This window comes from Rana temporaria, chromosome 4 (genome assembly GCF_905171775.1).
Source record: "Rana temporaria chromosome 4, aRanTem1.1, whole genome shotgun sequence".
NCBI lineage: Eukaryota > Metazoa > Chordata > Amphibia > Anura > Ranidae > Rana > Rana temporaria.
Window position 1 is genome coordinate 120,161,924 of NC_053492.1, and position 27,008 is coordinate 120,188,931.

The window sequence follows — 27,008 nt, forward strand, 5'->3', positions numbered from 1 at the left end:
TATATCCACAGAGTGAATTTTTTTTTAATCAGTCCTTAGAGCAGTAGATAACTACAGTTACATGCAGGGCTGTAGAGTCGGAGTCGAGGAGTCGGGGGAAATTTTGGGTACCTGGAGTCGGAGTCGGCAAACAATACTCCGACTCCTACTAAATTTAGATTGGAATAAAAAAAAAAAAAAAAAAAGCAAGTTTAAATGTCCCAATTCACAAAAAGTTATAATTAATGACTTCTCTACTGTAAGAATAAAGACCAATGCATGCAGTGCCTCACGTAACCGCAAAACGAACACGTTAAGTGACCGTGAAGAAGCATGCTTTTCATGTGCTTCACTATATGGCACGCAACGCACAATTAGGAGCTGCAATACTTATACTTCCCATAGTGTTGTGTTCTGCTTTTACAGGGAACGCATGTTAGAGAACCAGTAAGTGTCCAAAGAAAAAAATTCCAACAGGAGTTTTATAAAGCACTAAAAGAAGTTGAAAAGTATGATCGCTCATCAAAACTTACTGTTGAAGAAGCCATCCTTGTTTATCCAGAGATCGTTAGTGATGTGGCCAGAATAGTTACTGCAATGCCACCCACCCAAGTCAGTGTCGAAAGATTATTTTCAGCCCTAAAAATAATAAAGTCTGACTTAAGAGCCTCTATGAAAGAGGATCTGGCAGAGGCAATTCTCTTCCTTAGAACTCTACATTGAATTGATTTGCATTTGCCTATAACTACATTTCAAGATTAATATAAACCAGTTTTAGGTTTTACAGATTTTGTTTTTGGTTCATTATAGATAAGCTTTGTTTTTGTTCTAAAACAACCAAATAATGTGGTTTGTATTTTTGAACTGGTAAAGATCCTGTTCCTGATGTTTATGCCTGCTGCTACTATCCAGCCACTTGATTGTTTTCATTGTGTTTGTCTTTTGCTTAAACTGTGCAATACAGTAGACTGTTGGCTTCCCAGCCAGTAGTCCTGTGGTAGGTTGCGTTTCTTTCCCTCAAGGAATGTATAAAATACATTTGCATATTAATACAGAGGAGTCGGAGAGTCGGAAGTACATAAAACTGAGGAGTCGGAGTCGGAACATTTATCTACCGACTCCACAGCCCTGGCTACATGTTAAATCACTGCCACCAGATCTATGCTTTTATTAGTTAGTGGATGTCTTTTTATAACCAACACCACAAAACAGATTCTAGTTCCTCACCCTGCTGTCCCCCAGATTTGCAATATACAAGATGTTATCTGCAACCAATACACAAATAGCAGTGGTGCCATCCTTCCATGCTGGCTTCCTGTATACAGAAGAGAAGCAACATTATGAGAACCATTCCCTGTACACAAATTTTGACACAAGACTTTAAGTAAACGGAAACAGAACATTTCAGTTAAATGCCATTCACTGTAAGGTAAACTCAGTCTTGGGAAAAAAAAAAGCAAGTGATTGCCGCTTCTGCTGTGTAACTTCCTCTCTCTCCCTGTTCCCACTCATCTTATTTAAACTTACAGGATCTAAGCGCAATATATACTTGAGTATAAGCCGACCCGAATATAAGCCGAGGCACCTAATTTTACCACAAAAAAATGGGAAAACGTATTGACTTGAGTATAAGCCTAGGGTGAGAATGCAGCAGCTACTGCAAGTCGGAAAAGAGGGTCAACAATGACCATTTGCACGCCTTACTGTGCCCATTGCAGCAAGTGACAAGTCACCAGTGCTAAAAACACGGAAAACAAGTGTGGAAGCAATTGGGGAAGGCAATGGCAAAGATTAGATGACATACATGGCCTCCACATGATGGGTAACCCTTGGGGATGGATGAAGCCTTACAGGTGTCTGTACAGCCACAACTATCTGGTTATTAGTGCTATTCCAGCCACATGAATGACTCCTCACAGCTTACAACATCTTACATCATTTGTTTTTTACTGTGCAAATTGCAGCCTCAGTGTGCCATACCTGATGAGCATGTTATGCGTTGCAGTCAGACGGTGGCCATCCATTCCAGTCAGTGTACAAAAGCCACGCCTCCTCCTCGTTCTCGTCCCTGATAGGGGGGCATTTTCAGCACAAAAAAAGTGCTGAAAAACTCACCTTATACTCAAGTATATACGGTAAGTATTATGTATGCAAAGGTAATCAGGGGAGTGTTTTAATATCACCAGCATGCATGTCCCAAGATTACTGACAAAAGGGACTGTGGGTAAGTCTGGTACACTACAGCAATATCTGGATACAAAAAAAAATAAGTTATATATCCATGTATGCATCTCAAGTATTCATCTTTAACCACTTAAGCCCCGGACCAATATGCAGCCTAAAGACCCAAGGTGTTTTTACAGTTCGGGACTGCGTCGCTTTAACAGACAATTGCGCGGTCGTGCGACGTGGCTCCCAAACAAAATTGGCGTCCTTTTTTCCCCACAAATAGAGCTTTCTTTTGGTGGTATTTGATCACATCTGCGGTTTTTAGTTTTTGCGCTATAAACAAAAATAGAGCGACAATTTTGAAAAAAAAGCAATATTTTTTACTTTTTGCTGTAATAAATATCCCCCAAAAACATATATAAAAACATTTTTTTTCCTCAGTTTAGGCCGATACGTATTCTTCTACCTATTTTTAGTAAAAAAAAATCGCAATAAGCGTTTATCGATTGGTTTGCGCAAAATTTATAGTGTTTACAAAATAGGGGATAGTTTTATTGCATTTTTATTTTTTATTTTTTTTTTACTACTAATGGCGGCGATCAGCAATTTTTTTCGTGACTGCGACATTATGGCGGACACTTCGGACAATTTTGACACATTTTTGGGACCATTGTCATTTTCACAGCAAAAAATGCATTTAAATTGCATTCTTTATTGTGAAAATGACAGTTGCAGTTTGGGAGTTAACCACAGGTGGCGCTGTAGGAGTTAGGGTGCACCTAGTATGTGTTTACAACTGTTTGGGGGTGTGGCTGTAGGAATGACGTCATCGATCGTGTCTTCCCTATAAAGGGAATGACGCGATCGATGCGCCGCCATAGTGAAGGACGGGGAAGCCGTGTTTACACACGGCTCTCCTCGTTCTTCAGCTCCGGGGAGCGATCGCGACGGAGCGGCTATAAACAAATAGCCGCGCCGTGGTCCCGGATCGCTCCCCGAGCGGACCCGACCTCCGCATGTAGCGGGGGGGGTCCCGATCGGACCCCCCACCCGCTAATAGGCGAGGACGTACGTGTACGACCATGTGCCTGTACGTGCCATATTGTGGACGTATATGTACATGCGGGGGTCGGGAAGTGGTTAAAATAAAACTATGGACAAAACTTTTATTTATTTTTTTCCCCATTTTGGTCTGAGCAAGGGAGAGCTAAAACCTGTCAGATTTTTTTCCCGCCATCTGTGTTCCATTGCGGAGATTTCCCATCACTTCCTGTCCCATAGCCAAACAGGAAATAAGAGCAAATCGCTGCAGATCTAGTGTCCCTATTGGAAGATTTTCCCTCTATTACGTTTCTGGGGACAACCCAAAATTTGGGATTTTCTTTTGCTTTCATTTTAATGATAATGGTAAACAGGACAAATAGGGTAAATGTCCTCAACGGGGACACAGATAGCAATAAAAACTGACAGGTGCTCTAATCCCCCTGCACTCTATCCAAAACTATAATTTCTGTACACTTTTTTCCCTTACATATTTCAATTTTCCAGCCTAAATCTGGTGCATGGCTTGCTTTTAGTGGGCTGTGTATGAGGAAGAACATTTTTAACTGAAAACATAAAAGGGAGCATTTGTGTGAGAGCACTTTTCTTAAAGGCAAACAGGTTCCCTTTATATTAAAACAACTATAAATGATACTCACTGGCTGGCTGCCTGTTTCAGGAACTCTTCATCTGTCTGCTTGAATGCTTCGATCAGACATTTCTTAATTCCCTTGTCCACACTGCTTCCCTCACCTGAAAAACACAGTTGTCGCACTCAAAATCCCCAGACTTATCTATCAACACAAATAATCAGCGTGAACTCACCTCGAGGCAGTTTTTTCACCAGATTCGAATGTAGCTGTTGAGATGCAAACCGTGCTGCACGGCTCCCACCATGACCATCAAAGACAGCGAAGTATGACAGCCGTGAACTACAAGGGAAATACAATCAAATTAAACAAAAAAGAAAGAAAATAAAAATAAATAATAAAATAACATAAAACATTGATGTGTAATCAAATCAGAAACTAAGGGGCAGATCCACAAAGGTATTACACCGGCGAATCTCTTGATACGCCACGTAATTTCAAATTTTGCACGTCGTATCTTTGTTTTGTATCTTCAAAACAAGATATGACGGCATCTTGGCTAGATCCGACAGGCGTACGTCTTAGTACACCGTCTAGGCCGCTAGGTGGCATTTCCGTCGAATTCCACGTCGAGTATGCAAATTAGCTAGTTACGGCGATCCACGAACGTACGTCCGGCGCATTGTTTTTACGTCGTTTGCGTTCGGCTTTTTCCGGCGTATAGTTCCCGCATCCAATTTTGAATTTTTTACGTCGTTTGCGCAAGTCGTTCGCGAATAGGAATTTGCGTAGAATGACGTCACTGTCGTAAGCATTGGCTGGTTCCGGTTTAATTTTGAGCATGCGCACTGGGATACCCCCACGGACGGCGCATGCGCAGTTAAAAAAAAAAACGTTGTTTACGTCGGGTCACGACATATTTACTTACGGCGCAAATTCTTTGAGGATTCGAAAAAAAAAAAAAAGTTACGACGGCGTAGTGTATCTTAGATACGCTACGCCCGGCGCAGAGGTACATGGATCTGGCCCCAAATGTATAAAAAAGTAGCTGGATGAGTTGTTGTCTTTTTTTGTATACCTTAAAGGGGTTTATGGGTTCAGTTTAAAAAATTAAATAAAAAATTTAATAAATAGTGATCGTCCTCTTCTGGGGTCCCACGGCAGCTCTCGTGGCTCCTCCCTGCAAGACCTAACCCCCTCTGGAAAGCGTTCTCCCGAGGGGGTTACCTTGTGGGCGCTCTCCCGTGTGATACACTCGGCGGCCATAGCCACCAAGTGTATGACTTGGCCCCACCCTCTGCATCATTGATTTGATTGACAGCAGCGGGAGCCAATGGCTGCGCTGCTATCAATCTAAGCAATGAACAGTTTTTCTGTCTGCTGCACTTACCACAATCATTGACATGTTCTCGCATATTATTATTATTATTTTTTGCCCCAATTTATGATTTTTTTGCACTAGTTTTTACCCAGGAAGAAAGATCCTTACTACTCATGGGGCTGCTAGGATTGCTTTGTTTGGTATGCATGCCTAATGTACCTGTTACAACTACTTATGAGCATAAGAAATGGCTACGCAGTGTATACTAACTAGTTGGAATGTAAGAGGTCTGGGAGATAAAGTGAAGCGTTTGGCGGTGGGTCATGTGCTTAAGCGTTTGAGTTCCTCTGTGGTGTGCTTGCAGGAGACCCATATGCTCCGGGATCAGGAATCACTGTTTTCCCCTAGACTATATGGGTATCAGTATCACTCTACCTTCTCGTCATACGCCAGAGGGGTTAGTACGCTTATTGGTGTGAATGTCCCGTTTGCCCTCACCTCCTCCCTTATAGACCCTGGGGGTCGCTTTGTTTTTTTGCTTTGCACGCTGCACGGTAGGCAGTGTATAATTGCCAACATGTATATACCACCCCCTTTCTCAGTAGAGGTCATTAAGACCCTGGCTACCTTTCTGTCACGACACCCAGGTATCCCTGCTCTTGTAGTGGGGGACTTCAATAATTTTTTATGTGCCAGTCTCGACAAGTTTTCTCCGGGGGCGGTGGCGACTACCCCGAGAGGGGTCCAGACGCCTTTTGCTCGGCTCCTGCAGGAGCTGGGGTTGAGGGATGTCTGGAGGTTAGCCCACCCACTGGAGAAATGTTACTCATGCCACTCGGCCTCGCATAGGGGTCTATCCAGGATTGATCTGGGCTTGGGTAACAGTGAAATGCTTCCCTTGGTCTCATCCGCAAGGTACGAGGCTAGGACAGTGTCCGACCATTCACCTCTATGTATAGAGTTACTTGTATCTAACAGTACTAAGCGTACCTGCTGGAGGCTTAATCCATTTTGGATGTCGCTGTTTCCAACCCCGGATCCTATTCGCACTGAACTTGTGAACTTTATTAGAACTAACAGACACTCCACGGGGCTTGATGTCCTGTGGGACGCCCTAAAAGCCTTCATGAGGGGTCAGTTTATTAGATCCATTAATACCATTAAAAGTGGGACAAGGTCCTGGGAACAATTTGTCCTTCGGGAAGCTGAGAGGGCTGAGTCAGCCTATGTGGACTCCCCCTCTGAGGATACCGAACGAGCGTGGAATGAGGCTCAGAATATGGTTAAACATGTGACTTTATCTAGAGCTGAAAACAAACGATTTTTCCTTCAGCAGAAATACTTTGAGGATGGGGAGGGCACTGGGCACATGCTCGCTATGATGATACGATCACAGAGGGGCTCGGCCCATATAGAATCACTTAACAATGCCTTGGGGGTAGTGGTGTCATCCCATGTAGATGTCCTGTCCACATTTAAAGATTTCTATGCTGATGTGTATTCTTCTAAGGTCTCGCCCACGACGGAGGACATTTCCTCCTTTTTGGACCAATGTCATCTCCCGCGTTTGTCGGCCGGGGAAGTGGCGCAGTTGAATGCGCCGCTCACGGCCGATGAGTTGCTGGAAGCTTTGGCGCTCTCCTCTCCCGGTAAGTCTCCGGGCTCGGATGGCTTGCCGGCGGAGGTTTATGGGCGATACTCAGATGAACTGATGCCCCTGTTGAAAGAGGTATTCGTAGATGCATTTGAGCGAGGCTCCCTGCCTCAATCTATGAACGAGGCCATAATAGTACTGCTACTGAAGCCGGGTAAAGACGCCCAGTGGGCAGATTCTTATAGACCTATATCATTGTTGACGACTGACGTTAAACTATTGGCCAGAGTGATGGCCACAAGGCTAGCGAAAGTTATAAATAAACTCATACACACGGATCAGTCGGGTTTCATCCCCTCCCGATCTACGGCTATTAATATTAGGCGCCTTTTCCTGAACTTACAGATACCTGCTGACAATGAAGGACAGAGAGCGATCCTGTCATTAGACGCTGCCAAAGCTTTTGACAGCGTCGAATGGCCCTATCTGTGGGAGGTTTTGGATCGCTTTGGGTTAGGCAAGAATTTTATCAAATGGGTGCGCCTGCTATACGCTGCCCCCACGGCCAGGCTACGGGTGAATGGGGACCTCATGGACCCCTTCCCTTTGTATAGAGGCACAAGGCAGGGGTGCCCTTTGTCACCCCTGCTTTTTGCACTGGCCCTGGAACCGCTGGCGGCGTTGGTACGGTCCTCCCCTTCGATAGCTGGATTCCAGAGAGGCGAACACATAGAGAAGATCTCACTCTATGCGGATGATACCCTATTGTATCTGGGAGATGTAGGCACTTCCCTCACAGCGGCTATGGAGTTGATCCAACACTTTGGCTCCTTGTCGGGGTTCTCGATCAACTGGAGCAAGTCCGTTCTTTTGCCCGTGGATGGCCCGATCGGATTGCTGCCGGTGGTTGCAGGATCCCTACAGGTGGTGGAATCCTTTAAGTATTTGGGGGTTCAGGTTTCAGTAAATTCACAGAAATATTTAGAAGAAAATTTACTACCCCTTTTTAAGCGCTTGCAGTCCACTTGCAATACCTGGTGTAAACTCCCGCTGTCCGTGATAGGACGAATCAATTTAATTAAAATGGTGTGGGGCCCCCAGCTTCTATACATTATGCATAACTCCCCTCAGTGGATACCTCGTCGGTGGTTTACCCGGATTGATTCCTTGTTTAGATCATTAATCTGGAAAAAGAAAGTCGCCCGTATCCGTTTGTCTACACTGCAATACGGCAAAGACCAAGGGGGTGCGGCTGTACCCAATCCCAAATTTTACTTTTTAGCTTCCCAAATGCAGCACCTATGTGGTATGGGGCGGATTAATAGCAGGGATTCTATTGACACGTTGTTGCGGGGTGGGTCCGGGAATGCGTCGGTTCTGGCTTGTTTGGAGGCGGGGTTCCCACACCTTCCACGAGCAGCACCCACGGTTGTCCTCCTTGGAAAATTGTGGTCCGTGGTTAAGGCGACTGTGGGCGTTTCGGGATTTCTTGCGGACACCCCTTTGTGGGATAATCTAAATCTGACAGAAGTGTCCAGTCTTGAGGGCTTTATATCCTGGAAATTAGCAGGGATCCAGAACATTGCTCAAATCTACCATAATGACACACTTAAGTCATTTCAAGACCTACAAAATGAGTTTGATTTACCTAGACATCAATTCTACAGATACTTACAGCTCAGGCATGCTTTACAGGCCCAGGGTCGGACATCTGTTTTGCGACTATCCAGTCACAGGTTGATAACAGATGTCTTCCATGGTAAAGACAAAAAGGGCATGATATCTCATGTGTATTCCTCCCTTTTGTCATCCATTCAAAATCCAGAGACCCTACCATGTAGGAGAGGCTGGGCGGAGGACCTGGGGGACATTGACGGTGAGACATGGGAATCCTGCTTACAAGCGGGGCCTTTGACCTCAGTTTCACAATCGCATAGATTGTCTCACCTGTTTCTGTTACACAGGGTTTACCGCACACCCATTCAGCTGTTCCGATGGGGCAGGAGGGACTCTTCTCTGTGTCCCAAACTATGCGGGGAGGAGGGATCGCTTATTCACTTAATGTGGCGCTGTCCCAAGCTGCATCGGTTCTGGAGGAGTGTCACGGAGGTGATCTCCTCGGTGTTCCAGGTTAGGGTCCCGCTGGACCCAATGATATGCATATTGGGTGCGGTGGATGAGGAGGTGTACCCTCCTCCAGTTAATATCGCAGTGATCAGACTCCTATATTTAGCAAGGAAACAGATAGCTAGATTCTGGTTGTCCCCACATGTCCCGACCAAAAAACAGTGGATAGACCAAGTGAACCTCATTATTGTGAGGGAACATTATACATATCAGCACAGAAATGCGTCCAAGAAATTCAATTCCATTTGGCAGCCCTGGCTGGAGACGCCTGGATTGGCACCTCCGAGACTGATTATGACTCGGTTGTTGCAGATGTAGGTGACATTCTCCCCCCGGGACTAGAATCTGAGTGTCTATAGCAGTGTCTGTGATAAGGAACATTATAATGTGGATACGAGAACACACACCAAGGACAGGCAGTTGTTACAATTCTTTGGGCGGATTGCGGAACGCGGAATTCTGGGCATGGCCCGTTGGCCAAGTGTTTGGTTGTGTGGGAGGGTGAGGCGGTTCTCGCCTTCTCGACACTGTGTTAATTGTGCTATTGACAATAATGCTATTTTTTCAGGTGCTACGGTTCTGGCAAATGTATGGTACTAATACCTGTGTGATGATGCTTTGTACAATGCTCTGAATGCTGATCTATATTCATGTACCTGACTCCATGTCTTATATTTTTTGGCACAATAAACTATTTTTCTGATTTAAAAAAAAAAAAGCAATGAACAGGGGCGTTTGGTGAAGAGAACAAGGTGATTTTTCATAGAATGCATTAAGGTGAAAAAACACGAAGGTTTACAACCACTTTAATGCGTGTTGGGTAATCGTACAATTGTAGAGAATGTGCATATATGCTGCTGTCACTTCCTTCCCTATCTAGGTAAGTGACAAACTGATGCTGGACGTATCTTATTTACGTTACGCCGGCGCAAGTTTTTCAGGCAAGTGCTTTATTCACAAAGCACTTGCCTGTAAAGTTGAGCCGGCGTAACGTAAATCCCCCGGCGGAATTCAAATTCCGCGGGTAGGGGGCGTGTAACATTTAAATCAGGCGCGTCCCCGCGCCGAACGAACTGCGCATGCGCTGGCCGCGACTGAATCCCAGTTCGCATGCTCCAAATGACGTTGGCAAATCGTCATGCTTTCGACGTGAACGTAAATTACATCCATCCGTATTCGCAAACGACTTACGCAAACGACGTTAAAAATTCAAAAAACTTGACGCGGGAACGACGGCCATACTTAACATTAGCTACGCCTCATATAGCAGGGGTAACTATACGCCGGAAAAAGCCGCACGCAAACGACGTAAAAAAAAAAAGCGCCGGGCGGTCGTTCATTTCTGAATCGGCGCAACTCCTCATTTGCATATTCCTCGCGTAAAAATACGGATGCGCCACCTAGCGGCCGGCCTGGAATTGCAGCCTAAGATCCGACGGTGTAAGTCACTTACACCTGGCGGATCTTAGGGAGATCTATGCATAACCTGATTCTATGAATCAGGCGCATAGATACGACGGCCGGACTCAGAGATATGGCGGCGTATCAGGAGATACGCCGCCGTATCTCTTTTCTGAATCCGGCCCTGTGTGTTTAACAATAAGAACTTTCCACAGTTCGGTGTGCTCATTATTACACTTTATAAATCTATACTGCCCACTCCTGGACTAGTCACAGCAGCCACATCTGGACTATCTTTGGTCACCTCTACAGCACATGTAGTTATTCATACGAGTATTTTGCATGTGTTTCAACCAGTCCCTAATTTAAACTTTTCTATTGCTCTCAATGGTTGTCAGGACTCAGCAGCATGTGTTATATTCATTTTAACAAAAAACAATAAACCTGCCTTCTGTTAACAGTTTCACATTTTGTCTAAGTGCTTTTTTTTTTTTTATTATCAGTGGTTGTAAACATGGAAACTTCTAGACAGTGAAAACAAGACACCCCAATGTGAACAGCTGGATGTGACATGTAACTGTGGAGCACTTTAAGTGAATTACAAGTGCACTTTCCAATTCTTATTTAGTAGAAATATAATTATTTTGGCAGGCATAAAATGTGACAGCAGATTTAAAATGCCACTGCATGCATAACTTGAAACCAATATGTCGGCTAATCTCAGGCTATAGAGACGGATAAAAGATTAAAAAAAAAGAAATCTGGTGTGTACATGTCTCAGGAAACCCACAGCTGACTTACACATCAGATGGAATAGGCTGGTATTCCTTGATAAGGTCATAGCATATTGTATGAGCATCCTGCAGCTCTTCCCGCTCTCCCCGTCGCTCTGCTACATGAGCTTTTAAAACCAAGATTCCTAAACAGAAGTACAAACACACAGCATTATTCAAGGAAACAACCAAAGGGCATACATTTTTACAGGAAGCGAAGGATGTTAAACTTCAATTTGCATTCAATAACTCTTTTTTATCAATGACCTTACAAGTTTGCATTAAGTCCCTGATATGCAACAATTTATAGAATAACTAAAACAAAAACTGAACCTTAGGGCTCATTCACTCTAGCAGCCGCGATATACCACAAGAGATGATGTGCGCTGTGAGGGGAGAAATGGTGGTGTGTTGCAATGATGCTTCACACCATTCACTTTTTCCAACTTTATTGAAATGTCACAAAATCTGATTTCATACAGCCTTATTCACAGCAGATGGTTGCAATGCAGTGTAGTATGTTGCAACACTGAAAAAAAAAGTAAAATATGTCCTACTTTTTCTGTGCAAACAACCACAATGCATTTCTTTGGACAGGACAACAGTTAAAAGTAACTGCTGAACTCAAAATAAAATAAAAAAAAGGTATTAGGAGGAAAAAAACCGAAGCATGGTATTTAGTTGTCCAAGGATCTAGAAATCAGAAATAAACATTTAGCTAAATGACCTTAATCTCTCCCTATGGAATCCCCCCCCCCCATTTTTTCCCCCTAAAGGAGCCTCCAATACACTGATACTATGGCTGCCCTGCCCCCCCCTTTTTATGGTGAAGGGGTTCACTTATCCAAAACTCCCATTATTGGCCTTTTTGGGGGCCCATCAATGATCAGTTCTCTTAAAAAGCAGAGGAAAAATGCATCTCTGCTGGCCATAGATCAAAGCTCATGCAGTGCATTGCAGACAAAAATTCCCCTGGGTGAATCTGCCCAATAATTCACCAAGACCATAAATCTCGAACCTGCAGGATTAGCCTCAATCCTCATCATCCCTGTTCAGCACACACTACAACAGTAATGCCCTGTACACACGATCGGTTTGTCTGATGAAAAGGAACCGATGGATTTTTTCATTAGATATCCGATGAAGCTGACTTTCATCAGTCTTGCCTACACACCATCGGTTAAAAATCCGATCGTGTCCAACGCGGTGACGTAAAACACAACCACGTGCAGAGAAAAATGAAGTTCAATGCTTCCGAGCATGCGTCGACTTGATTGTGAGCATGCATGGATTTTTGACCGATGTATTTCCCCACAGACGGTTGTTTTTTTTATCCATACGAAAAATTTAAAACAGGTTCTTTTTTTTTTTCACCGATGGGAAAAAAACTGATGGGGCCCACACGCGATTGGTTCGTCCGATGAAAACGGTCCATCGGTGCTTTTTCATCAGACGAACCGATTGTGTGTACAGGGCATTATAGTTTTATAATCTACAGAAGACTTTTAAGAGGTTGTGTGTTGCCTCCTAGTGGAAGAAATTGTATTGAACATGTCAATTATATGCTTACAAGTACCGATTCACAATATAAAATAAGATAAATAAACTCAAACCTGAGGTATAGTACTCTGTTCCATCTAAACTCATAATATTACACCCTTTTTATGCATTTTAACTTGAGGGTAAAAAACAAAGGCAACACAGAGATGTGTCTTTTTTTTTTGCTCAAAACAAACAAAAAAAAAACACGACTTTCCTGTTGTCAGAATACACTGATCAGAGTTGCTGGCTATAGCTAGCGGTGCTGATAGAGCAGGGACAATCTGACAGGGCGATTTTACAAAAGTTGATCTGTAGACTGACTTGTGTACAACCTCCCTGCTCATACATAGATCGAAATACGCCCCTGCTGAACCAGCTGAATTTTTATGCCCAGATTTAAGTGGATGTAAACCCTCACATATACCCAGTAAAGTGAGCAGCCTCAGAAATGACAAATCCTCTTACATAAAAGTTTTACTTGTTTATCTGGTGTCTTCCCTTCTCTACACCCCTTCAAAAGGGCAGATCGTGTTAAAAAAATTCTTCATCTGTCAGGAGCACAGAGGAGGGGAGGAGAAAACTTGTAAGAAGAGACTCATGCCGATAACAGAGGAATGAAGCACCAGAGAGAAAAAACACCTAGATTTAAGTGCTTTGCTCAGATTCCATGACTGAGGTTTACAACCACTTTAAGGCTTTCTATGGAATCCTCTGCGGTGCCTATCAAAATCTCCAGCTATAGATTCTACTCAGGCAACTTACTCTGAAATGCAATCTAATGATCATTTCTGGGCACGAAAGTCAAAGTAAGAGTCGGTTCACACTCCTGCGGCACGACTTCGGGGGTGACTCTGCAAGACGTCCTGAGGACGACTTCAGAGGCGACCAGCAAAATGACTTCTGTATAGAAGTCAATGTAGGTCGCCCGAGCCGCCCCCGAAGTCGTGCAGGAACCTTTTTCTAAGTCGGAGCGACTTGCGTCGCTCCTATTAGAACAGTTCCATTGCATTAAATGGGACGCGACTCGTCAGGCGGCTGAGCCGCCTGACGTGTCGCCCCAGTGTGAACCGGCTCTCAGGCAGCGTTTGTTTGCACAGAAATGACATTCAGAGAAAAGAGCTTAATAGAAAACTATTCACTATGCAAATTTATTTTCTGTTCTCACTAAAACAGCTTTAAACACACGCTGTACTAATAAACAGAGAGAGAAGCAGAGAATTCTACTTTTCCCCTGCAATGTTTTACGGCTAATAATGGCAGACATTAAAGTAAAAGATATATTAACCACTTAGTGACCTCCCTACAACAGTTTTACTGCTACAGGGTGGCAGCTGTGCGCAAGATCACACACACATATATATATATATATATATATATATATATTATACACACACACACACAATCCCACACTTCCAAGTAGGGGGAATGAATGTGAACTGCCGGCCGCTCACTCCCACTGGGATTATATACACATCGGGAGCTGATCGGCGGGTACCATGGACTCAATGTCCGCCGGCACCCGCTGATTATCAGCCAGAGACAGAACTGCAACACTGGCTAGGCACACAGAAAACACTTCGATCACCCCTGATGTTAACCCCTTTCCAGCCAGTGTCATTAGTACAGTGACAGTGCATATTTTTAGCACTGATCACTGTATTAGTATCACTGTAAATAAATAAACATGAAAATATCCCATAGTTTGTAGACGCTATAACTTTTGTGCAAATCAATATACACTTATTGGGATATTTTTTTTTACCAAAAATATCAGAATACATATTGGCCTAAATTGATGAAGAAATTTATTTGATTTTTCTAATTTTATTGAATAGGTTTTATAGCAGAAAGTAAAAAAAAAAGTTGTCAGTCTGTTTTGGTTTATGGCTTAAAAAAAAAAAAAAAAAACACTCGGGTGGACCTCCGCTTTAAATGCTTGTTTCTGCCTAGAGTACTAGCAACACGCAGATTTACTTACATGTGAAGGTTCTCATTTATCCAGGTCATGATATATCCAGTAGCAGCAGTTCTGAACTGCAGAAGTGGCTTGGACAAGCTAAAAAAAACATCTTCAACATTACAGAACAAGTCAGGTTACATGAGACTGCTATTAGACATATTTATTTAGCTTATAACATATAATACAAGATCATCAGTCCTGAACTGTAAATGAGGACCTAGAGATCAGACTGCCGGGATAGCCAGAGATAAGCTAACTAAAGCTACTTTTTACTGGTACCCTACTTTAAAAATGAGCACTTAGAGGAGGAACCCCACTACAAGGGTAGTTATTTTTATATTTCTGAAGTTAAGCTTTAATGACAGCATAATGATGTAGCACCCAATCTGATTGCAATGGTGTGATTGACAAACACAGATAAGGCAGCCATTTTGACACACAGACTCCATGTGCAGTTTAAGTTGTGTGAAAACCTTTACAAACTTTCTTTTCCTGGTGTTTGCCCTCAGACGTGTCCAAGTCACTGGTTTCTGCTTTGCGTTTGCCACTTGAGTTGCCATTTGGAGATCTTGTGTCAGGAGAGGGTCCAGCTGAGGCTGAAAAACATTGATTACATTAATGCACAATTTCAATACATACGGTATGTTTAATGTAACTGACAAAGCGTATCTTAACCCCTAAAATGGAATCGAATGCATTGCAGCTTACCAGACCTTCAATGTGGTGTATTTGTTTATTCAAGCTTTCCTTTACTATCACCTGGTGATCCTGCCAATAACACTATAATAATAAACACATATCTATACGTCATCTTTTGAGCAGGCACAACTGTTGTGTGGGCTGGATGTCTACCCTTGCCCATTTCCATCTTATGGTAGATTGGTGGGATGTGTGGTTTCCACGAGAAAGATAACATAGTTAATGCTTTCTTTTCCGCTCACAAGATGCGACAATGACATAGCATTTTCAGTAACTGGTGAAAATGTTCTTTACATAAAAACTACTGCAACCACCACTTCTAAAGACTGGTAAACTGTATTATATTATTTTTGTTTGGGGGGCTTTAGAACACACTTATCATGGCACAAATCAATCTATGAGGAGATTTACATTCATGAACTGGGATATTTTTAATGTGCACCTTTCTCTGTAGCTCAATTAGGAAGACTTCCCATCACAATTTTACTTATCACAGCCCAGACAGCTAGAAAAACAACAGGAGTTCCAATCCTTCCCAACGCTACACAAAAACTAAAAAGAACATTGTGGATTCAGATACACTAGAATATATATATGAATATAGTATGAAATGAACCCCATGGAGCCAGCTCCCGCCGAACCTTTAATGGGCCGTACACACGACCGAACATGTCTGCTGAAACTGGTCCGCGGGCCAGTTTCAGCAGACATGTTCGGTCGTGTGTAGGCCCGAGCGGACAGGATTCCAGCAAACATTTGCCCGCCGGGCCTTTTTCCAGCGGGCAAATATTTCTGGACTTGTTTTAAAACAGCCCGCTGGAATCCTGTCTGCTCGGACATGTTCGGTCGTCTGTACAGACCTACCGTACATGTCCGAGCGCCCGCCATCCCTCGCATTCCGCCTCCCCACAGTTTTCTCGGGCTCTACCATACCACAAGGAAACCCAAGCGAACAGCCGACACTTGCACCAGTTGACCAGAGGTAATCTGAGACCAGAATGGAAGTGATGAACATGCATCATTTCTGTTTTCACCAGAAATAAACAGAACCATTTTTAAAAATGAAAAGCATTTGATCACATTGATCATGGTGTGATCAAATGCTTTTAAGGGCAGAGAAGACATTTGGGATCTAATAGAGTAGAGTACCTGTCACTGCCTTTTGCCATCATAGGGGATATTTATGATCCCTGTGATATAAAAAAAAAAAGTGATAAAAAAAAATAATAATTTAAAACGACAGTGAGGTGACGCAAAGGTGAAAGCATGCGTCAGTCCCGCATGTGCACAAACAGAAATGACACATGAGAGATATCGCCGTGAATGTCAGATCGAAGCCAGTAATTCTAGCACCAGATCGAAAGTGGTAAACTGTAAAGAATTTTAAAGTGTTGCTTATAGATAGTAAAATGTACACCGTTTTTCGTCATTGCATGGCCATGTGCAAATTAAAAGCATGACATGTTTGGTATCTATTTTCTTGGCATAACAGCTTTAATATTTTACCAAAAATTATATTTTGTTTTTGTGCAATAAGATTTAAAAAAATTGCATATAAAAAAACTGCTGTGCGAATACTGTGTGATATAAAAAAAAGCATCTCCCACCATTTTATTCTTCCAAAGTCCACCTCTTTCAAAAAAAAAAAAATGATATATGTTTGCGGGTTCCAAGTACTGGTAATTTTTTAGAAAAACATACCGATTTTTACATATAAACAAAAAGGTGCCAGAAAAGGACTATTTTTTTGTGTGTCCCTTCACCTACTATACCTAATATAAATCCTGTATTTTTTTTTGCCCCTGCATGCAGCCCCACTTTTGAAATTTTTATTTCTCACCTAGGTGAGAAGACATCCAGCTCCTGAGGTGATGACAGCATGGGACCCAGCGAGAGTGGTGGATCACTACAGAATACCCCTGGATTGACTGAGAGTAGGATTATGGAGCATAACTTAGCAAACCAGGTAATAGGGCAAAGGAGAAAAACACAAAACAGGGGGGGGGGGGGTGACAATCCTCTTTAATAGTTTTATTGAAGACATTACAGAAGGCCAGTGTGCTTATAATAGTAGTCCATGAATTTCTCTCCAGAAAAAATCTGCTGACTGCAAAGCACAATGCTGTGCACATACAGTGCCTTGCGAAAGTATTCGGCCCCCTTGAACTTTGCGACCTTTTGCCACGTTTCAGGCTTCAAACATAAAGATATAAAACTGTAATTTTTTTTTGAAGAAACAACAAGTGGGACACAATCATGAAGTGGAACGAAATTTATTGGATATTTCAAACTTTTTTAACAAATAAAAAACTGAAAAATTGGGCATGCAACATTATTCAGCCCCTTAACTTTCAGTGCAGCAAACTCTCTCCAGAAGTTCAGTGAGGATCTCTGAATGATCCAATGTTGACCTAAATGACTAATGATGATAAATAGAATCCACCTGTGTGTAATCAAGTCTCTGTATAAATGCATTTGCACTGTGATAGTCTCAAGCCCCATACACACTATCAGTTTTCCTGCAGGTTTTTCTCTTCGGGTTTACCAAAACCATGTAGTGCAAGGGCCTTCCTGATTGCATACGAATTGAAACTCTTAAGGTTTGACCTCATATTAGATGGTTTTGGTAAACCTGAAGAGAAAACCCTGCAGGAAAACTGATAGCGTGTATGGGGCTTCAGAGGTCCGTTTAAAGCGCAGAGAGCATCATGAAGAACAAGGAACACACCAGGCAGGTCCGAGATACTGTTGTGGAGAAGTTTAAAGCCGGATTTGGATAAAAAAAGATTTCCCAAGCTTCAAACATCCCAAGGAGCACTGTGCAAGTGATAATATTGAAATGGAAGGAGTATCAGACCACTGCAAATCTACGAAGACCTGGCCGTCCCTCTAAACTTTCAGCTCATACAAGGAGAAGACTGATCAGAGATGCAGCCAAGAGGCCCATGATCACTCTGGATGAACTGCAGAGATCTACAGCTGAGGTGGGAGACTCTGTCCATAGGACAACAATCCGTCGTATACTGCACAAATCTGGCCTTTATGGAAGAGTGGCAAGAAGAAAGCCATTTCCTAAAGATATCCATAAAAAGTGTCATTTAAAGTTTGCCACAAGCCACCTGGGAGACACACCAAACATGCGGAAGAAGGTGCTCTGGTCAGATGAAACCAAAATCGAACTTTTTGGCAACAATGCAAAACGTTATGTTTGGCGTAAAAGCAACAGAGCTCATCACCCTGAACACACCATCCCCACTGTCAAACATGGTGGTGGCAGCATCATGGTTTGGGCCTGCTTTTCTTCAGCAGGGACAGGGAAGATGGTTAAAATTGATGGGAAGATGGATGGAGCCAAATACAGGACCATTCTGGAAGAAAACCTGGAGTCTGCAAAAGACCTGAGACTGGGACGGAGATTTGTCTTCCAACAAGACAATGATCCAAAACATAAAGCAAAATCTACAATGGAATGGTTCAAAAACATATCCAGGTGTTAGAATGGCCAAGTCAAAGTCCAGACCTGAATCCAATCGAGAATCAGTGGAGAGAACTGAAAACTGCTGTTCACAAACGCTCTCCATCCAACCTCACTGAGCTCGAGCGGTTTTGCAAGGAGGAATGGGCAAAAATATCAGTCTCTCGATGTGCAAAACTGATAGAGACATACCCCAAGCGACTTACAGCTGTAATCGCAGCAAAAGGTGGCGCTACAAAGTATTAACTTAAGGGGGCTGAATAATTTTGCACGCCCAATTTTTCAGTTTTTTATTTGTTAGAAAAGTTTGAAATATCCAATACATTTCGTTCCACTTCATGATTGTGTCCCACTTGTTGATTCTTAAAAAAAAACAAAACAGTTTCATATCTTTATGTTTGAAGCCTGAAATGTGGCAAAAGGTCGTAAAGTTCAAGGGGGCCGAATACTTTCGCAAGGCACTATATATCTGTAGAACCCCCATCATAACTCATGACCTGGGTGTAGACTCCATCAGCCCTCCCTCAAAAAAAAAAAAAAAGGGCTATCATTGTATCACCCCGGAGCACCATTTTCCCCCTCTCTTATAATGCAGACATACATCTCTAGTATCCATAGAGCAGGTTAAAGTGGAACTAAAGTTCTTGTTAGGCTGCTTTCACACTGAGGTGCTTTGGAGGCACTAAAAATAGCACCTGCAAAGCGCCTTGAAAGAGCCGCACCTTTCACTCCTGAGGGCTTTGACGCTGGAGCGGTGCGCTGACAGGACGGTAAAAAAAAAAAGTCCTGCTAGCCGCATCTTTGCGGTGCCACTGAAATCAATGGGCAGCGCCGCCGAACCGCCAGTTTTAACCCTTTTTCGACTGCTAGCGGGGGTTAAAGGTGTCCCAATAGCGGCTGAAAAGCGCTGCAAAAACTACGGTAAAGCGATACTAAAAATAGCGGCGCTTTACCGCCAACGCTCGACGCTGCTCAGTGTGAAAGCAGCCTAAGAAACAGCGAGTAGGCAGGCTTTTATTGCAGAAGATATGCTCTTCAGCAACACAATGGGGTTGATTTACTAAAACTGGAGCTTGTAAAATTTAGCACAGCTCTAAATACAAACGAATCAGCTTCCAGGTTTTATTGTCCAAGGTTAATTGAACAAGTTGAAGTTAGAAGCCGATTGGCTACCATGCACAGCTGCACCAGTATTTTCACCCTCTAGTTTTAGTAAATCAACCCCAATGCCTCTACTTCCCTCTTCAGTGTATTCTCTGATGCTGTAAACCAGGGCTTGACAAATTTGCTGGGAATCTAGGAGCCAGCTAAAAAAGTTAGGAGCCAGAAACGCGCCCCGTCCCGCCGAGCTTGCGTGCAGAAGCGAACGCATATGTGAGCAGCGCCCGCATATGAAAGCGGTGTTTAAACCACACGTGAGGTATCGCCGCGATTGGTAGAGCGAGAGCAATTCTAGCCCTAGACCTCCTTTGTAACTCAAAACATGCAGCCTGTAGACATTTTTAAACGTCGCCTATGGAGATTTTAAAGGGTAAAAGTTTGTCGCCATTCCACCAGCGGATGCAATTTTGAAGCGTGACATGTTGGGTACCAATTTACTCGACAAAACATTATCTTTCACAATATAAAATAAATTGGGCTAACTTTACTGTTGTCTTATTTTTTAATAAAAAAGTGTATTTTCCCCAAAAAGTGCGCTTGTAAGACCGCTGCGCAAATACGGTGTGACAGAATGTATTGCAACGACTGCCATTTTATTCTCTAGAGTGTTAGAAGTTAGAACCCCCAAACATTATATATATTTTTTATTCTAAGTAAAGGGAAGGAGATGATAACAGGCAGTGAAGCTCCATTAGGATTGCTGGTTGTCTTATCATACCAACGGCCACCACAAGAGGGCACCAGATTCCAGAAGGAACCATAGGACTGCAGAAGGCTGCAAAGCTGTGGCCTCAATTACCGGCCGGCGCGGCCCGACGCAATCGCAAGGGGGGTGTGCATGGAGACAGGGTACCCCAGCTGTGCCGCCCCAGGCGCCAGGTCGCTAATTCTAGTCACAATTGTGACCTGGCACCCGGTGGTTTGTCAAGCCCTGCTGTAAACTAAGCTTACAGAGCCATATTGGTCTCCGACTGTGGGGAAGACTGGCTCCTGTATGGCTGAACTCGTATTGCTTAGAGATCGCATGTGGTTGGCACCTGCGATCTCGCTAATGTGAACCCAGGCTTAAAGCGGAACTTTAATCAGAAAATTAAGTCCTGCTAAATTACTAGCTGGCCCCTTTTGCAGGTATAGCCATGTAAAACATTAAAGGGGTTGTAAAGGAAATGTTTTTTTTTCCCTAAATAGCTTTCTTTACCTTAGTGCAGTCCTCCTTTACTTACCTCATCCTTCAATTTTGCTTTTAAATGTCCTTATTTCTTCTGAGAAATGCTCACTTCCTGTTCTTCCTCCACACAGTAATGCAAGGCTTTCTCCCTGTTGTGGAGAAAGCCTCTTGAGGAAGGAGGGGGCGAGCAGGCAAGTCAGGACACTCTCTACTTTGCAGCTAGAGAAAGGAGCTGTGTGTTAGTGGACGTCCTGACACTCCTGCTCGCCCCCTCAAGAGGCTTTCTCCACACCAGGAAGAAAGCCTTGCATTACGGTGTTGAGTTACAGACAGAAGAACAAAAAGTGAACATTTCTCAGAAGAAATAAGGACATTTAAAAGCAAAATCGAAGGATGAGGTAAGTGAAGGAGGACTATTTAGGGAAAAAACGTTTTTCCTTTACAACCCCTTTAAATATAAGTGTCTATACTGTTTAACCTCCACTAATATACTGTCTCACCCTGCTCTGCACATGCTCAGTTGCTCTCTATTTTCAGCAACTGACAAATTTGTAGAGGCCGATTTGCTGACTGCCTTAAAGCGTAAATTACACCCTCCTATCCTTTAGGCTGCATTCACACCTAGGCGTACAAAATCGCGGCATTTTGTCCCGCGAATTGCGACGACAAATTGGGCCGTTTTGCGGCGACAAAACGCTGCGATTGTGAATGCAGCCCCACCCCCTCTATGGAGATGGTTCACATCTCCTATACCGAACGCCGAAAGCCGCCTGAAAAAAAGGTCCGGGACTTTTTTTCAGGCGGCAGGCGTACGGCGTGGAGATGTGAACCATCTCCATAGAGGGCAATGTGTTTTCATCCCTCCAGCGTCTCGGGGCTGCTGCGGCGTCACACTACAGGCGACAAAACGCCTAGGTGTGAATGGGGGCTTACAGCCAAGGAAGCTGCCATCTCAGGGTCTGATCTGCAACTGCCATTGTGCTGCACATGTGATCAGTTATGACTCCAGCCATTTGATGGTTTGACAGTTTGATTGAGGACACAATTGTCACAGTTAGCAATTCCAACATTCCAGGAATGGTACTTTTTTTAAAATGTTAAAGCGGAACCTTATGATCCAAATATCGTACCATTTTTTTTGCTTAATAGTCACAAGTAGAAATTGTATAGGTTATTAAAGTCACGAAAATTGTGATGTAATGTATTTGTATTGTATTTTCGGACGACAACTGTACTGACTAAATGAAAATCATACGATCTGGCATCGTACGAGGAAAATTTCCATGCCTGTCTAATCGAATAATATCGGATGAACTGTCACGATCGGCTCTCAAAAGTAGTGTACGCACAATCCGAAAATCGTACGATTCTTCCTCGGACGATCGTTTTCGTCCGATATTCGGATTGTGTTTACGGGCCATTACGCATAACAAAAAAAAAGATGTTCTTTAGTAATGAACATACATTTCACAATAATAATTATGCTACCAAAATTAGTATGTGCTGTAAATTGCCTCCAACATTGTTCCTTTTTCTTCTTGCAGGAGGGTGACATTTTGCTGAAGCCTCTGAATAGCAGTAAATTATAAAGCTGAACTAAACCCATCGATTCATACACACGGTGGCAACGTACGCCGAGTGTATGACAAGGAAGTGCGGCCGCAAAGTATAACGCCCTTTGGGAGAGTGCTTCCCAGAGGAGGGGTTAGCTATATTGCGGGGAGGAGCCGCCGTGGAACCCCAGAAGAGGACGATCGGCGCCACAACCTTTAGTGTCACTTTAAAGCTGTAAGCAGATTGACCTCTACAAAGTCAGCAGTGTCTAAAAATGGAGAGCAACTGAGCATGTGCAGAGCAGGCTGAGACAGTGTATTACTGGATTTTAAACAGTAAAGGCCCTTTGTTTTACATAGCTATACCTGTAAAGGGGCCAGCCTAAAGTCATCTAGCAGAACTTGATTTTCTGACCAAGGTTCCACTTTTAATTGACATGTATAGTTCCGCTTTGCGATTGACTGCTGTTCATAGGCTCTGGACTTCAACAAAATGGCAGCCTCCGGCAAAAATAAAACAGGAGCAATGCTGGAGGCAATAATTATGGTAGCGTACTTATTAATGTACCTTGCTAAAGAACGTTATTTTTATTCAAGTTGTTACGGGTAAAGTTCCGCTTTAAGGCCTCTTGCACACGGAAAGTTTTTAGGCATTCCAGCATTTTTCTTTACTGATCTAAACGCAGCCCATTTTTTAGTATGGACCTGCACACACAGATGCATAAACTTGCACTGCATATAGATCAGAAAAAATACTGATGTATGAGCATCAGAAATAAAAATGGGAGGATAGGCTTTATATGATTTGCACGTATTTGCAAGAACGCACACACATTCTTCTAGCTTTATTTTAATGAAAGAATTGTGCGCATATTTGCACATACGGGCGCAAAATACAGACCAGGAATGCAGACTTTTCTTATGTGACTGAAGTATAGGTAGCGCTTGCTTATGCTCAGGTGTGTGTGTGTACAGGCACATTGTAAACAATTGGTTGCATTTGAGCTCGGTACAAAACACAGTGGTGAGTATTTTCAAGCTGCAGTGTGTAATAGGCCTTAAGCTGCGTTAGTGTAATAATGTGCTCCCCACATGTTGCACTGAGAACCAGGGACAACTCTCCCCCCGCCCACCCCAGCACTCAGATATGGGCTGGTGCTCACCGGGAAGCTGCGGCGGTTCCGGTAACTCGTCATACAGCTCCATCTTCACCCAAATACTTCACCCTTTCTCTTCTCGCGAGATTACACGCATAAACAAAACTCGCAAAAGGACTGCCAATCATCATCGGAGGCGGGCACACAGACCGTGCAACCAATCACCTTGTATTTTCCGTATACTCTTGCCCAATAAGCCTTCTCAATTCGAGGAGGTCACACTACGCTACGTCTTTTTATACATATTATATTTTAACACAGCAGAAAAACAGTACTTCAATGCTGCAGTGTAACCAGCGACAGTAAAATGGTTGTGTAGGCGAAGAAATGTACACAGTATGCGTGCGCTGGTAGCAGCTAGCACCCGTCTACTACAAACCCGCCCCGCCGCTGTCAGTGCGCATGTGCACTTCCTGTCAGGTGGATTGGGCCTGGGCCATCTTTTGGTGACGTCATTTACATGAGACGTTCTAGTGGCGAAATAGCCTTACGTGCTGGGGTAGAAGTGAGGTCGCGGGGGTTATTGGTGGGTGGTATATGGAGGCTGGGGGTGACATTTATATACATATATAGAGAGATGGAGGGGTGGTGACTGGCAGGTGTACCTCTATGCATACACTACATACAGGGACAGTACACAGCCTGCTTACATACACAGCCCTACCAACAATTGAGGGACTATAGATACACACAGCGAGTGACCTGCTCTCTCCACACACACACACACAGCCCTTCCTGAATAAACCCATACAGAGCCTCTGCTAGTAGTTGTGATTACATGTCTATATTCAGGACATCGATATTAGAGGTGACCACACAGAGGGGCAGCAGATGTGACATAGTGCCATAGTCATGCAGGCCCAGTACTGAGTCACAGGACATCCAGAGCTCATCCTGGGACCATGTGAGTCTGCTGCCCACACAGACGTCTCAGCACTGCGATGGCGACCCATTATAAGGCCGGAGGATTCCCCGGATGGAGGATCCACATCTCCAGTGAACTGAGGAGGAGGGATCGAGAACAGAGACAAGCCTTCGAGGAGCTCATCCTACAATGTAACTACAACTTGTCAAATCTATTGAGCATTACTTGCTTGAGAAAAACAGATTGCAGTCCTTTAGGTTTACCATGCACGTTACAATCTACTTTAGATTTATCAAAGGAGGGCTCTTTTACCACATACTCATTGGTAAATCTTAAAGTAGAGCTAAACGCAAAACTTATTTTTTCATTTTGAATACAGGTAGGGTTACAACCTCTGTCAGTTTTTTTTTTTTGCCATCTGTGTCCCATTGGGGAGGTTTTTCCCCCTCACTTCCTGTCCCACAGCCAAATAGGAAGTTGGGACATTTTCTGGTTGTCGCCAGAACTAGTGTCATAATTGGAAATGTTCCCCTCTATTCCTCTTCTGGTGTCAACCCAAAATTTTAAAGTTTTTTTTTGCTTTCAGTGATAATGGTAAACGGGACAAATGAGAGGCTGAATCTCCATAATGGGGCCACAGACTGCAAGAAAAACCTGAAAGGAGTTCTAATCCCTTTCCACTCCACTGTAAAGGGGTCCCACACTATACAATTGTGCAATCTCCTTTAGATCTGTTATTATCGATGTAGTGCAAGGGTCCGATTGATTTGATACAATTTGAATGGATTGTTTAGCTACGTCCTCCTATTATGTAGTTTTGGTAAAACTAAAGGTGATTGTACAATCACATTGTATAGTCAGCTTGAGGGAGACTCAATTCTAGTACACACGGGCCAAATGTCAGACGGCATTGGCTAGTAAAGTAAATACCAGCTGACATTCAGCCCATTTGTACTGCAGCTGGTCTGACAGAAGCTGGCTGATTGGCAAGCTTCTGTTGATGGGTCATGATGACTGAAAAAGGTCTTTCAGTCGGGTCCTGAGAGCGCTGACTGGAGTGTTCTGGCGGGGGGGGGGGGGGTGCCAGGTTCCGTCCCCCTGTCAGAACACAATAGCTGTCAGTTTTTTTTTATTTAGCCCTACTGGGTTGAACAAATAAAAACTACTAGTGTGTACCAAGCTTCACTCACTTTAATTGTCCTGGGCATCTGTTATTGGGAATGAAAAGCAGGGTCAACACAACATTTTAAATGCCAGCGGTAAATTAATAGTGGAGAAATGATCCAATGTTTACTGCTACAGCTGTACACCTCACATTGAATCAATATCTTCTCTATAGTATGTACACTCTCCCCTCTCCCCTTTCCCCTCTCCCCTTTCCCCTCTCCCCTTTCCCCTCTCCCCTCTCCCCTCTCCTCCCCTCTCCCCTTTCTCCTCTCCCCTCGCCCCTCCTCTCCTCTCTCCCCCCTCCCCTTTCCCCTTCCCCTTTCCCCTTTCCCCTTTCCCCTTTCCCCTTTCCCCTTTCCCCTTTCCCCTTCCCCTTTCCCCTTTCCCCTTTCCCCTTTCCCCTTTCCCCTTTCCCCTTTCCCCTTTCCCCTTTCCCCTCTCCCCTTTCCCCTCTCCCCTTTCCTTTCCGAGCTGTCCTCACTGAGCTCTGCAGAGTGTAACTTCAGCTCTCTGCCCCCATCTGACTGCTCAGACAAGCTTTATAATTTCTGCACTTTGAACAAATGTAGAGAAGAGAATACTGCAGATAAACAGGTACAACTTATTTGGGAGGGTTTGTTTCATCTGTGTATCGTCTGAGGCCAGTCACCTCACTGGGCATACAGTAGGGAAAAAAGTATTTGATCCCCTGCAGATTTTGTAAGTGTGCCCACTTATACAGCTGTGATAAAAATTATAGAGCCTTAATTTCTTTGGGAGTGGGCAGACTTACAAAATCTGCAGGGGATCAAATACTTATTTTTCTGTCTGAACTGCAACTTAATTTATAACATTTGTATAATGTGTTTTTTTTTTTTCTGGATTTTTGGCTGACATTCTGTCTCTATCATTTAAAATACAGCTATGATAAAAAAATATAGACCCTACATTTCTTTGTTTTAAATAATAGAGTCAGAATGTCAGGCAAAAATCCAGAAAAAAAACACATGTTACAAATGTTATAAACTGAGTTGCAGTTCAGTGTGTAAAATAAGTATTTGATCCCCAAGCAAAACTTTACTTAGTACTTGGTGGAGAAACCCTTGTTTGCATGCTCAGAGGTGTAAGATGTTTCTTGTAGTTGGTGACCAGGTTTGCACACATCTCAGGAGGGATTTTGGCCCACTCTTCTTTACAGATCTTCTCTAAATCCTTAAGGTTTTAAATGTTATAAATTGAGTTGCATTTCAGTGAGTAAAATAAGTATTTGATCCCCTACCAACCAAC

The 27,008-nt window shown here is 43.5% G+C and overlaps 2 protein-coding genes across 7 annotated transcripts in view; one reads left to right on the forward strand and one right to left on the reverse strand.

Moving 5' to 3' along the window:
- The window catches only part of LOC120936527 (ILK associated serine/threonine phosphatase), a 48,373-nt gene extending 24,517 nt beyond the window's left edge, over positions 1-23,856 (reverse strand). The window contains exons 1-6 of one of the 2 annotated variants that reach the window (XM_040348961.1): positions 23,717-23,856; positions 14,971-15,093; positions 11,024-11,141; positions 4,015-4,121; positions 3,849-3,942; positions 1,207-1,294 (exon numbers count right to left, since the gene is read on the reverse strand). In XM_040348961.1, coding sequence (XP_040204895.1) covers positions 1,207-1,294; positions 3,849-3,942; positions 4,015-4,121; positions 11,024-11,141; positions 14,971-15,093; positions 23,717-23,759 — 573 coding nt within the window. In that variant the 5' untranslated portion in view covers positions 23,760-23,856. The remainder of the gene's footprint in view (positions 1-1,206; positions 1,295-3,848; positions 3,943-4,014; positions 4,122-11,023; positions 11,142-14,970; positions 15,094-23,716) is intronic. The other variant, XM_040348962.1, reaches the window with a different exon arrangement.
- Positions 23,857-24,163: 307 nt separating this feature from the next.
- The window catches only part of ATG16L1 (autophagy related 16 like 1), a 71,957-nt gene continuing 69,112 nt past the window's right edge, over positions 24,164-27,008 (forward strand). For 3 of the 5 annotated variants that reach the window (XM_040348957.1, XM_040348958.1, XM_040348959.1), the window contains exon 1: positions 24,165-24,766. In XM_040348957.1, the coding sequence (XP_040204891.1) occupies positions 24,652-24,766 (115 nt within the window). In that variant the 5' untranslated portion in view covers positions 24,165-24,651. Of the gene's footprint in view, positions 24,767-27,008 lie in introns of all 5 variants that reach the window. The other 2 variants (XM_040348956.1, XM_040348960.1) reach the window with 2 other exon arrangements.